We start from the raw sequence: 13,070 nt of genomic DNA on the forward strand, positions 1-13,070 counted from the left end.
TTGTTTTTAATATGAACCCAGCAACAAAATTCACAAATGATGATTTTGGTTAAGGAAATTGATGGAAATGGAAAGTGCCCACTAAATCTGTGGAAAACACTTAGATGAAACGATGCTGCTTCATGGTGCAAATTTCATTAGGTGACAAAATAATATTCCACACAGGAAACTTAATGACCTAAAAAACAAAAAGTTGCAGATGTTGGAAACCTCAAATAAAAACAAAATTACTGGAAATATTCAGGAGGTCAAGCAGTTTATTGATTGAGATCACACCTTCCTTAGCTAACAATGGGTCTACCAGGGCTCCATCCTGCCTGTCAACCCTAATTTGTTGCCAACTCTGATTGGTCCTGGTCTTTTCTCGCCTCCAGCTCTTCACTGCCCACCCCCTACTTTCAACCTGAAGAAGAGTCCCGACCCAAAACATTACCTATAGTTTTTCTCCAGTGGTACTTCCTGACCTGCTGTGTTCCTCCAGCACATTGGTTCAAATGTCAATCTTTCCACTGGGTTATTGCCATCAATGCAATATATAACAGTTATTATTTCAGGTCTGAAACCCTTCATCAGATCCAAAATGTTAACTGTTTATCATTCCACAGATGCTGCCTGAACTGCTGAGTTCCCCTGCATTTTCTGCTTTTATATCAGATTTCCAGCATAGCATCTGTCGTATTCTTGATTTTCATTTACCAAAGCAAAAAATGTAACATGATGGTGCTAGGAGTCTAGCCATTATAATTGCCACACAAATTGTCTCTCAATGCAAATGTGCCATGAGCCATTTGTGGCAGCGTGGATGCTGCCTTACAATGCCAAAGACCCCGGTTTGATCTTGAGTACAGGTGCTATCTGCACAGTTTGTACGTTCTCACCGTGAATACGTGGGTTTTCTCCGGGTGCTCCAGTTTCCTCCCACACTAAAAAAGACATACAGGTGTGTTGCTTAATTGGCAGAATTGTAAATTGTCCCTAGTATGTAGGATAGTGCAGGTGTATGGGATGATCGCTGGTCAGTGAGGTCTCAGTGGGCCGAAGGGCCTATTTCCACATTGTATCTCTAAACTAACTGTACTGTAGCCTTGCCTAACACACTGGGAGAACAACTATACTCCAAGCAATTGATTCAATTTGCTGTATGTAATTACATATCTAACTCTGCCATCTACATGTCTGTGCATCTCCATATGCAGTAGAAAAACTGTAAATAGATACTGACCACATGTAGGGAACACATGCACACAGTGTGTCTCTAGTAATGAACACATCAAGCCTGGAACCATTCCAGCAAATATTGGACTCCATCCACTACCAACTGAAAAGTTTATTTATAATTTTTTTTAACAGTCTATTTGAATAAGTTATATTCTAAACTTAACAAAAAACTACATACCAGAACTACAATCAAACAACAATTGAAGTCTGGTTTTAATTCCATGTTGGTATTGCACAAGACGTTTAAATACTGCAATTCTGATTATGAACTCAACCTGTCTCAACAATCCTAAATTACAATTAAAACACAAAGTACTTGTGCTATAACTCCAGGATAAGCGCTCAACTAAGAAAGCCAAGCCCAAAGCCAAAGTATTTTCTAACTATCCAACTAAATATATCAACCTGCAATAAATAACTCTGTATGCAAAAAAACAGCTACCTACATATTAACTAGCTCTTAAAGAAACCTAATCCTGTAGATGCAAGTATATCATTGGGGTTATCAAGTGGGCACCTCCCTTCACTGGTGTTTCATTGAGTTAGGCCCAAAACACCTCGGGAAGGCTCAACAGCTGGTTCTGGCATCCCAGAACAACCACTTATGCTATCAGTATCTACTAAATAAAGGAGGCTGCAGCCACTCTAACAAATGCTAATAAACTCCTGCATCCTATCTCCAACTTATCCGAGCTCATCATTAAACTTGTAACACCACAAATTACAAAAAAAATACACTTACTGCACGCCATACGTTTCCTTTCTGCCCCCAACTGACATTATTTCTTCTCCACCAAAACCACCTACTGCCTTACACTGCTACCTCTGATATCTACTATACGGCTTGATGCAAACTCTGTCTACAAATTCTTAGCTCTCCAAATAGCAACGTGGTTGATCTCGCTATGAAACCTCTACAACCCACCTCTACCGGACGTACTCTTGTTCTCCATCCTTGCTGCTCGACTTCTGCCGCCAACTCTACATATCTAAGCTTTTTCCTTTCATAAGCCTCATCCACTAAGTTCTCCCAAGGCACCGTCAGTTCTATAAAATACACTATCCGCTGACTAACTGACCATAACACTATATCAGGCCTCAAACTACTACTAATTATTTCCTGCAGAACAAGCTTTTCTCCCAGATCTACCTGCAGCCCCCAATCATTGGACAATAGACAATAGGTGCAGGAGTAGGCCATTCAGCCCTTTGAGCCAGCACCGCCATTCAATGTGATCATGGCTGATCATTCTCAATCAGTACCCCGTTCCTGCCTTCACCCCATACCCCCTGACTCCGCTATCCTTAAGAGCTCCATCTAGCTCTCTCGTGAATGCATTCAGAGAATTGGCCTCCACGGCAGAGGCAGAGAATTCCACAGATTCACAACTCTGACTGAAAAAGTTTTTCCTCATCTCAGTTCTAAATGGCCTACCCCTTATTCTTAAACTGTGGCCCCTTGTTCTGGACTCCCCCAACATTGGGAACATGTTTCCTGCCTCTAACATGTCTCCCTAATTGGCTCCCTGTAACTGGCCTGACTCATGCCAGTCTGTAAATTTCCCTCCTCTACCTTTCTCTCCCTCATGGACAAAATGAATCGCTACTGTCTCAGTCCTGATGCCTACTGAATTCATGTGCTCTCCTCCTCTCAATTGCTGCAGCTATGCACTTAATTTACTGTGATTTCGTTCAGCCAAGTCACAATTGTCTACTTATTTTCCAAACATAAAAATGAGAAGCGATTCTTCCTGCGGTGTGCACAACAAAGCGTATGTAAATAATCCGAGTGGAATATGAATAAACTTTTGTTGTATCGGCTTTGTGCAGGGAGCAGTCATCTGGCCATTACACTATTAGAATAATTTGAAAGGACATGCGGGTTTGGCGTATTGTTCACCAATGTATACAAGTAATGCATTGCTGGGTGCTCATTATCTTGCACCGTGAGTGTGGTGTTAGCATGGCCCCAGCTGGCCAATGAAGAATAGAAGCTCAGAACATTAATGTGACCTGTAGCAAAAATCTGTCAGTTTATGGACTGCAATATACATCACTCAGAGACTCCTGACTGACTTGTACTTACTGCACCAAAATTAGCTTTGCAGGACATAGTGCGCTTGGGAAGCTTACAACCTAATGGTATGAACATGAAATTCTCCAATTTTAGATAACTAACCTACAATCGACCGGGTCTGTGGAGCTGTATGGCAATAATACTACCACTGCGTCACTGTGCTGCCCCAAATTCCTAACAATTCAAAGATTGGAGGCCATAGCTTTGAGGTGAGAGGGCAAAGTTTAGATGTGTGGGGGTAAGTTTGTGCAGGGTACGTTTTTTTTTGCAGAGAGTGTGGTGGGCACCTGGAATGTTCTGCCAGGGATGGTGGTGAAGGCAGATACAAAAGTGGTGTTCAAGGAGATTTTAGATGGGCACATGGATGTGCAGGGAATGGGGGGATATGGCTCATATGAGATTAGTTTATTTTAGCATCATGTTCGGCACAGACACTGGGCCGAAGGGCCTGTTCCTGGGCTGTACTGTTTTAAAACTAATATGTTGAGATACCACCCTTGCAATAACTAACTTTCAGTTGCAGAGATGTAGATTGGCAATGGTTACACAATGCCACATAAAAGGGATTGTCACTTAACTTTCTGTGGCAAGTTTGGTTTATACCCACTGTACAAGTACAACAGCTTCAAGTCATCGGATGGATGACAAAAGTAAACCATTGAGCATAATCCCCACTGAACAACGCTGAGAAGGATAAAACAAATTGCAACCATTAGGTTGCTGAGTTTAACATTGTCATTTACCCTTGTCTGATTAAAGCACAAACTGCTACATCATCGACAGCATCTGTGGAGGAAATGGGCAGACGATGTTTTTTGCAGGGACCTTTATCAAGATTTTTTATTGTCACTCAGCTGTTCCTGGAGCCTGGGTGTTAGTTTTCAGGCTCCTAAATCTTGTCCTCGATGGCAGGAGTGAAATGAATGCATGGTCAGGGTGGTGTGGGTCTCTGATGATGCGGACTGCATCATCATCATCATCATCATGTCAGAGTCTGAAATGTCGTCTGTCCATTCCCTCCAAATACACTGCCTGAACCGCTGAGTTCCTCCATCACTTTGTGTTCAGCACAAGATTCCAGGTCTGCAGAAAGAACTGAAGAAGGGTCTCGACCTGAAGTCTGAAGAAGGGTCTTGACCCAAAATGTCACCCATTCCTTCTCTCCAGAGATGCTGCCCGAACCGCTGAGTTACTCCAGCATTTTGTGTCTATCCAGGTCTGCTGTTCCTTGCTCTCCTTATTTGGTAGGGATATGGGCCAAATATAGGAAGGTGGGATCTTGGTCGGCATAGGCAAGTTGGGCTGAAGGGCCTGTTTCCATGCTGTATCAATCTTATGAGTCTATTTCCCCGCCATTAACACTTCTAGGCTTTCCATTATTTATCTAACTAAGGCGGTTTACGATTCTACATGTGCACAAGGGGTTATTTTATTTCAGCCAAGCATCAACGTGTGCGCGCAAGCCTGTTTGCCTCGAGTAGCGAACGTGTGAGTGATTGAATTTCATCACCCGTTCCAACATTCAAAAAAAAATAAAAATCCTCATTTAGATAAAACTAAATCCAACTGACATGTTTTTCTTTAAATAAAAGCGCGTAGATGTCCATCTGGAAGCCTGAATCGCAATCAAAAGTAAACGGTGCCATCAACCAACCAGAGTTCCCTGACATACTCCCCCCCCCCCCCCCCCCCCCGTCCAAACCAGCAACCCCCTCCCTCTCTCCCCCCTCCCTCCGCCAACCATCTCCCGTTGGTCAGTTTCAAATGTATGAAAACTAACAACACGAAACCAGATCTCATCTTTAAAAACACACAGGCAGGCAGGCAGGCAGTCCACAGAAGCAGACAAAGCTTCCCCTTGGCTGCACCACAAACACCAGCTCGCTGACAAATCGCCACCAAATACATATTTCACAGTCTTTTTTTTTAAAAATGAAAATCGCTAATATGGTTAATAGCTCATCATATTGGGAGAGGATTATTAAATGACAGAAGTGGCAAAAATTATTATCGGGATTTTGTGTTTGGTGACAAAAATATCATGAAATGAATTTGGTCGGAATTTATCAGATATCTTAGTGGTAGTAGGTCTGATCGATTGGAACTGGTCAGAAATAGAGGAGGTGGGGTTGTGAGGGTATTCGGGGACACATAACAAAATCAAGTTGGGATGGACAATAGACAATAGGTGCAGGAGTAGGCCATTCAGCCCTTCGAGCCAGCACCGCCATTCAATGCGATCATGGCTGATCATTCTCAATCAGTACCCCGTTCCTGCCTTCCCCCCATACTCCCTCACTCCGCTATCCTTAAGAGCTCTATCCAGCTCTCTCTTGAAAGCATCCAACGAACTGGCCTCCACTGCCTTCTGAGGCAGAGAATTCCACACCTTCACCACTCTCTGACTGAAAAAGTTCTTCCTCATCTCCGTTCTAAATGGCCTACCCCTTATTCTTAAACTGTGGCCCCTTGTTCTGGACTCCCCCAACATTGGGAACATGTTTCCTGCCTCTAATGTGTCCAATCCCCTAATTATCTTATATGTTTCAATAAGATCCCCCCTCATCCTTCTAAATTCCAGTGTATACAAGCCCATGGAGGAGTGGGAAAGGGGAAGAAGGGGCTTGTGCGACAAAGTTTGGGGGCAGGAAGGGAGGTCTGGGTGGTAAAGTTTGGGGCGGGATGGGGGTGTCTGAGTGGTAATGTTAGGAGGGGGGGAGCTGGTTGACACGGTTTGATGGGATGGATGGGTCTGGATGAGAGTGGGGAGTTTATGGGGAGAGAGTGAGGAGCCTGATTGATAAGGTTTGGGGAAGAGGGCGGGGTATGGGTGGGAGAGATAGGCTTTGCAGGGGGAGGGTATAGGATGGAGGGAGGCGAGGAGACAAGGTTTGCAGGGGGAGGGTGAGAAGAAACTTTTTCACCCAGATAGTTGTGAATTTGTGGAATTCTCTGCCACAGAAGGCAGTGGAGGCCAATTCACTGGATGAATTTAAAAGAGAGTCAGATAGAGCTCTAGGGGCTAGTGGAATCAAGGGATATGGGGAGAAGGCAGGCACAGGTTACTGATTGTGGATGATCAGCCATGATCACAATGAATGGCGGTGCTGGTTCGAAGGGCCAAACGGCCTCCTCCTCTATTTTCTATGTTTCTATGGTATAGGATGGAGGGAGGGGGGAGGAAGGGACGAATGGAGGGATGGAATTGAGGAGACAGGGTTTGCAGGTGATGGATGGATGGGGAGTTGAGGAGACAGGGTTTGCAGGTGATGGATGGATGGGGAGTTGAGGAGACAGGGTTTGCAGGTGATGGATGGATGGGGAGTTGAGTGGACAGGGTTTGCAGGGAGGCGGGGGTGAGGTGAGTGGACAGGGTTTGTGGACAGGGCAGGGATGGATGGGTCAAGGCTCACCTTCAGGTAATCATTCTCGGAGCGGATCTCCTCGATCTCCCGGAGCAGCTCAGTCTCCCGGAGGTCCCCGGGCCCCCACCCCGGCTCGGACAGCTTGCCTTTGCCCGTCCTGGCGCCGCGCCTCCCGTTGGCCGGGGATGCCACCTTCATGGCCTCTCCTCCTCCACCTTTGCCGGGCGAGCGGCGCTGCCCCTGTCCCTGTCCCTGCCCCGCGGTGGTCGCCCCCGGACCCCGGCCGCCTTTGCCTTTCCTGCCGCTCTCGGCGTCGCTGGACTCGGCGTCGCTGGTGCTGCCCGCCGCCTCCTGCGCTTGTAGCCGCTGCTCGTCCGACAGCGGCTCGGAGGCGCAGTCGGACAGGTCGGAGCTGCTGTCCGTGTGGCTGGGCTTGGCCAAGCAGGGGAGGGCAAGGTTGGGGGGCAGAGAGGCCCCCGGTCCCCCAGGTCCAGGCTCGGCCACCAGGCATTTCTTCACCCTCCTGCCCTGCCCCTTGTGCTGGTGCTGGTCGGCGCCCTGCTGCGCCCCTTGGTGTTGCTGCTGCGCCCCTTGGTGCTGCTGCTGCTGCTGCTGGTGTTGTTGCTGCCTGCCCCCCTTCTCCTGGTGTCCTCTAACAGAGAGCCTCTTGGAGAAGTGACCCACCGACAGCGAGGTCTTGGTGCAGGAGCCGCCGGCTTTGGCGGCCGAGCCCTTGTCCTTGTTGCCCGGGGCTCCGCTCCGCCGCGACGGCCGGCTCTGACTCTGACTCTGACTCTGTGGAGCCAGGACCCCGGTGACCTGTTGCTGCTGCTGCTGTTTGGACAGAGAGAGGGAAGGCAGAAGCCCGGGCTTGCAAGGCACCGAGGGCTTGGCCGCCGCCCGGCAGTGTAGGTCCTTCAGCGGTCTGGCCGGGGAAGGAGCTCGGTTCAGCCGCTTCTTCTCCACGTACTGCGGCTTGACCTCGGCGTTGCCGTTCACAGTCTCCATGCCTGCAGCTCTCCGCTCCCCTCCGGCTCCAGCTCCAGCTCCGGCTCCGCCTGGCAACACACCAGAGCAAACCCGCACCGCTTTTGTGTGTGCATCACTCCTCTCTTGATGAGACGGTGCCGCTTTCCCCACGAGTGTGCAATGTGCGAGTGTGTGCGAGTGTGTGTGTGTGTGTGTGACTGCGTGCTCTTCCTTCTCCAAGCAATCCCCAGCACCGATCCACCAACGCTCTCTTTGTCAAGGCAGAGGAGGATGAATAAGCATCTCGTCTCTCTTCTCCCCCTTTTAAAAAAAATCCTCAGTCGCTGGCGTGATGTGGCATTTCTTCCCTGCCTCTCACCCCTGTGCAGCAGAAGGCTGTGTTGCTTCCATTGCCTCACTCTCTCTCCCTCCTGCTCTCTGTCTCTCTCACCCGGCTGCTCTCCCGGCTTTGATTGATTGAGATAGAGAGAGAGAGAGAACAGAATAACAAGCTGCAACCTCGCCAGACGCCAGCCCCTGCCGCATGCGCGTTTCCTCAACCTCTCTCCCCCCCAACCCCCACACACGACCAGACACGGGTCTGGGTTACTCCAGCATTTTATGTCTATCTCTGGGAGGTTACTATGTTACTGAGTGTACATCGTGTCACCCCCCCATGTCTGCCGAACAGACTGATGTATTGTCACCTTCCCTTCAGCCAACAATGAACCATTCTTCTTTTCCTTGATCAATATCTGCTCTGATCTGTCGTTTTCACACCATACCATTACATATCACTAGTTTCCCTCTCCCCTGACTCTCAGTCAGAAGGGTCTCAGTCATGGTCACATTGAATGGCGGTGCTGGCTCGAAGGGCCGAATGGCCTCCTCCTGCACCTATTGTCTATTGACCTGAAACATCACTTTCTCTCCAGAGATGCTGCCTTTCCCGCTGAGTTACTCCAGCATATTGTGTCCATCTGATTTTTTGTTGTCACATGTACTGGGGTACAGTGAAAAGCTTTGTTTTGCATGCTTTCCAAAGAGATCAGATACACTTAAGATAGACACAAAAAGCTGGAGTCACTCAGCCTGCCCCAGCTCCCCCTCCCCGTAGTCGCAACAGAGGCAGATTCCCCCTTGTCCTTGTCTTTCACCCCATCAGCCATCGCATACAACAAATAATCCTCCAACATTTTCACCACCTTCAACAGCATCCCACCACTAGTCACATCTTCCCATCTCCACTCCTTCTGCAGAGACTGTTCCCTCTGCAACTCCCTGGTTAACTCATCCCTTCCCACCCAAACCAGCCCCTCCCCAGGTACCTTCCCCTGCAACCGCAGAAGATGCAACACCTGTCCCTATACCTCCTCCCTCGACTCTGTCCAAGGACCCAGACAGTCCTTTCAGGTTAGGCAGAGGTTCACGCAACTCCTCCAACCTCATCTACTGTATCCGTTGTTCAAGATGTGGACTCTTATGCATCAGCGAGACCAAACACAGACTGGGCGATTGTTTCGCTGAACACCTTCGCTCAGTCTGCCTGGACCTACCTGATCTCCCAGTTGCTAAACACTTTAATTCTCCTTCCCATTCCTCCACAGACCTTTCTGTTTTAGGCTTCCTCCATTGTTAGAGTGAGGCTAACCGCAAATTGGAGGAACAGCATCTTATATTTTGCTTAGGCAGTTTATCGCCCAATGGTTATGAATATTGATTTCTCTAACCTCAAATAACCCCGGCATTCCTTCCCTCTCCATCCCTCCCCCACCCAAGTCACACCAGCTTCTCGTTTTCACCCATCAAACAGCTAACAATGGCCTGTTTCCTTTATCATTGTTACATTTTTATATATCTTTCATTAATTTGTTCTATATCTCTCTACATCATCATCTAAATCTCTTGTTTCCCTTTCCCATGACTTTCAGTCTGAAGAAGGCTCTCGACCTGAAAAGTCACCCATTCCTACTCTCCACAGATGCTGCCTATCCCGCTGAGTTACTCCAGCTTTCTGTATCCATCATTGGTTGAAACCAGCATCTGCAGTTCCTTCCTACATAGATCAGATACACTATACATAAATAAAGTCAATGGGAGGAGAGACACAAAATGCTGGAGTAACTCAAAGGGTCAGGCAGCATCCCCGGAGAACATGGTCAAATGACATTTTGGTTATGGACCTTTCTTCAAACTGGAGAAGGGTCTTGATAAAACACATCACTTATCCATGTTCTCCAGGGATGCTGAAGAAGGGTCCCGATCCAAAACGTCACCCATCCTTTTTCCCCAGAGATGCTGCCAGACTTGCTGAGTTACTCCAGCATTTCACATCTTTCCTTGCTAAAACAACAACTGCAGTTCCTTGTTTCTACAGTCATTGGGAGAATGATTTAAAATAAGCAAGGAATTACAGATGCTGATTTACAAAAAAAGACACAAAATGCTGGAGTAACTCAGCAGATTAGGCAATATCTCTGGAGAACATGGATAGATGACGCCTTGGGTCGGGATCCTGGAATCTGAAGAAGGGTCTCGATCCGAAACGTCACCTGTCCATGTTCTTCAGGGATGCTGCCTGACCTGCTGAGTTACTCCAGCACTTTGTGTCCTTCTCCAGGGATGCTGCCTGACCTGATGAGTTACTCCAGCACTTTGTGTCTTTCTCCAGGGATGGTGCCTGACCTGCTGAGTTACTCCAGCACTTTGTGTCCATGTTTACAATCAATGGGAGATGGGGAGTGTGCAACCTATCCTGATGCAGGGTCTCGACCCGAAGCGTCATCAATTCCTTTGCACCCACCACCTTCCTTAAGATTTTAAAATGGAAACCTGTTTCATACTCAGTTGAATGTTTGGATTACACAGTAATTGAACTAATTTGTCCAAAGAATTGTTATTGCTATATTAGTAAGGCCTGCTTAAGGCCAGCTGATGTGGAGTTCCCTTTTTATACATACAGCATAGAAAGAGGCCATTTCAGCCGATCCAGTCTATGATGATCTGTAGAGCAATCCATGTACCTGTCTAAATGTTTCTTTAATGTTGTGACAGTACCTGCCTCAACTACCTCTTCCAGCAACTTGTTCCATACACCCACCACGCTTTGTGTAAAAAAAGTTGCTCCTCAGGTTCATATTCAATCTTTTCCCCCTCTTGCTATGGAAGGCGTGCAGCGTAGGTTCACTAGGTTAATTCCCGGAATGGCGGGACTGTCGTATGTTGAAAGGCTGGAGCAATTAGGCTTGTACACACTGGAATTTAGAAGGATGAGGGGGGGATCTTATTGAAACATATAAGATAATTAGGGGATTGGACACATTAGAGGCAGGAAACATGTTCCCAATGTTGGGGGAGTCCAGAACAAGGGGCCACAGTTTAAGAATAAGGGGTAGGCCATTTAGAACGGAGATGAGGAAGAACTTTTTCAGTCAGAGAGTGGTGAAGGTGTGGAATTCTCTGCCTCAGAAGGCAGTGGAGGCCAGTTCGTTGGATGCTTTCAAGAGAGAGCTGGATAGAGCTCTTAAGGATAGCGGAGTGAGGGGGTATGGGGAGAAGGCAGGAACGGGGTACTGATTGAGAGTGATCAGCCATGATCGCATTGAATGGCGGTGCTGGCTCGAAGGGCTGAATGGCCTACTCCTGCACCTATTGTCTATTGTCTATTGTCTATATCCTCTGGATCTCGATTCCCCTACTCAGGGCAAAAGACTTTGTGCATTTACCCAATCTATTCGTCTCATGATTTTGTACAGCTCTATAATGTCTCCTCAATCCTGTCTCCCCACTAATTTTTCCCATCATCTATCCTTCCCACATTCTCAACAACTTTCCCTAAATTCTACCACTCACTGGCACACCAGGAGCAATATGCAGTTGCCATTTAATTAACTAACCAACCTTCATGTTTTTGAGATGTGCGAAGAACTGGGGCACCTAGAGGAGACCCATTCGCTCATAGGGAGAACGTGCAAACTCCTCACAGCCAACACTGGAAGTGAGGATTGAGTCCAGCTGCCAAAATCGGACTCTGCTTACACAGATCATCATACAAAATGGACACAAATGCTGGAGTAACTCAGCAGATCAGGCAGCAAATATGGAGATAAAGATTGGGTGTCATTTTCTTAAACGTCCGAAGAAGGGTCCCGACCCGAAACATCACCCACCTGTTTTCTCCAGAGATGCTGCCTGATCCGCTGAGTTACTCCAGCACTTTGTGTCTATCTTCGATATAAACCAGCAGCTGCAGTTCCTTTCTCCTCATACAAAACATCGGGTTTAACACGCTCAGTTTATTTATCTTGTATATATTTTTTGCTTTGAATGTGATAATTTGACTCAAACAAAAATATCACACCCTTTGTGTTCCCATTCCAATGTAAACAAGCAATCTACTTTGAAATCTCTGCCTAAACACTTGAGAATGAAGGAATACCCTTTGCACGTATTGTTGGTAGACACAAAATGCTGGTGTAACTTAGCGGGTCAAGCAGCATTTCTGGAGAGAAGGAATGGGTGATGTTTCGGGTTGAGACCCTTCTGGTGCCTATGGGAAACAGCTTGGTGATTGGGTTTCAGGATGGTCAGCCAGCTTTGGCATTGCAGCAAAACTGGAGCTGTTCACTCCACTGGAAGAGCTGAAGCCAGGAGCAGAGGCCATGACAAATTTGGAGCACTATTCTAATCTTTGAGTAAACTGCCAAGTAAACAGTTCCCATAGAATACTGGAACTGGAGCGAGCAAACCACAATGATGCAGCAGCTGAGAAAAATGCTGCTATTCTCTGTGAAAAGATTGTGGTGGAAGTAATGGTTAAATGCCAGGGCATGGACATTGGCAAGGCTGCTTCCTTAAGAGTCATCCATTGTGCTTTGAGTTCTTCCACTTTTCTTTTAGTTTAGCTTAGGGCAGCACAGTGGCACAGCAGTAGAGTTTGCTGCCTTACAGCATCAAAGAAAGACACAAAATGCTCAGCGGGTCAGGTAGCATCTCTGGAGAAAAATAATAAGTGATGTTTTGGGTCTGAACCCTTCTTCAGACACGGACGCTGTCGGTACAGAGTTCATGCGTTCTCCCTGTGACCGCTTGGGTTTTATCAGGGTGCTCCAGTTTCCTCCCACATTCTAAAGACGTGCAGGTTTGTAGGTCAATTAGCTTCTGTAAATTGTCAATAGTATGCATGATGGAACTGGTGTGAACGGGTGATTGCTGGTTTGCACGTACTCGGTGGGCCGATGGGCCTGTTTCCACGCTGTCACTGTATCTTTAAACTAATGTAAGATAGACACAAAATGCTGGAGTAACTCAGTGGGACAGGCAGCATCTCTGGAGAGAAGGAATGGGTGACGTTTTGGGTTGAGACCTTTCTTCAGACTGAGGGTCAGGGGAAAGGGAAACAAAATATATAGACAGTGATGTAAAGAGATATAGAACAAATT

At 47.2% G+C, this 13,070-nt stretch overlaps 1 protein-coding gene across 2 annotated transcripts in view; it reads right to left on the minus strand.

The window, feature by feature from the left end:
• mtcl1 (microtubule crosslinking factor 1) overlaps nt 1-8,164 on the minus strand; it is a 145,437-nt gene extending 137,273 nt beyond the window's left edge. For both annotated transcript variants that reach the window (XM_078397491.1, XM_078397492.1), the window contains exon 1: nt 6,709-8,164. In XM_078397491.1, the coding sequence (XP_078253617.1) occupies nt 6,709-7,668 (960 nt within the window). In that variant the 5' untranslated portion in view covers nt 7,669-8,164. The remainder of the gene's footprint in view (nt 1-6,708) is intronic.
• Between the last annotated feature and the right edge of the window lie 4,906 nt (nt 8,165-13,070).

This window comes from Rhinoraja longicauda, chromosome 4 (assembly GCF_053455715.1).
Source record: "Rhinoraja longicauda isolate Sanriku21f chromosome 4, sRhiLon1.1, whole genome shotgun sequence".
Lineage (NCBI taxonomy): Eukaryota > Metazoa > Chordata > Chondrichthyes > Rajiformes > Arhynchobatidae > Rhinoraja > Rhinoraja longicauda.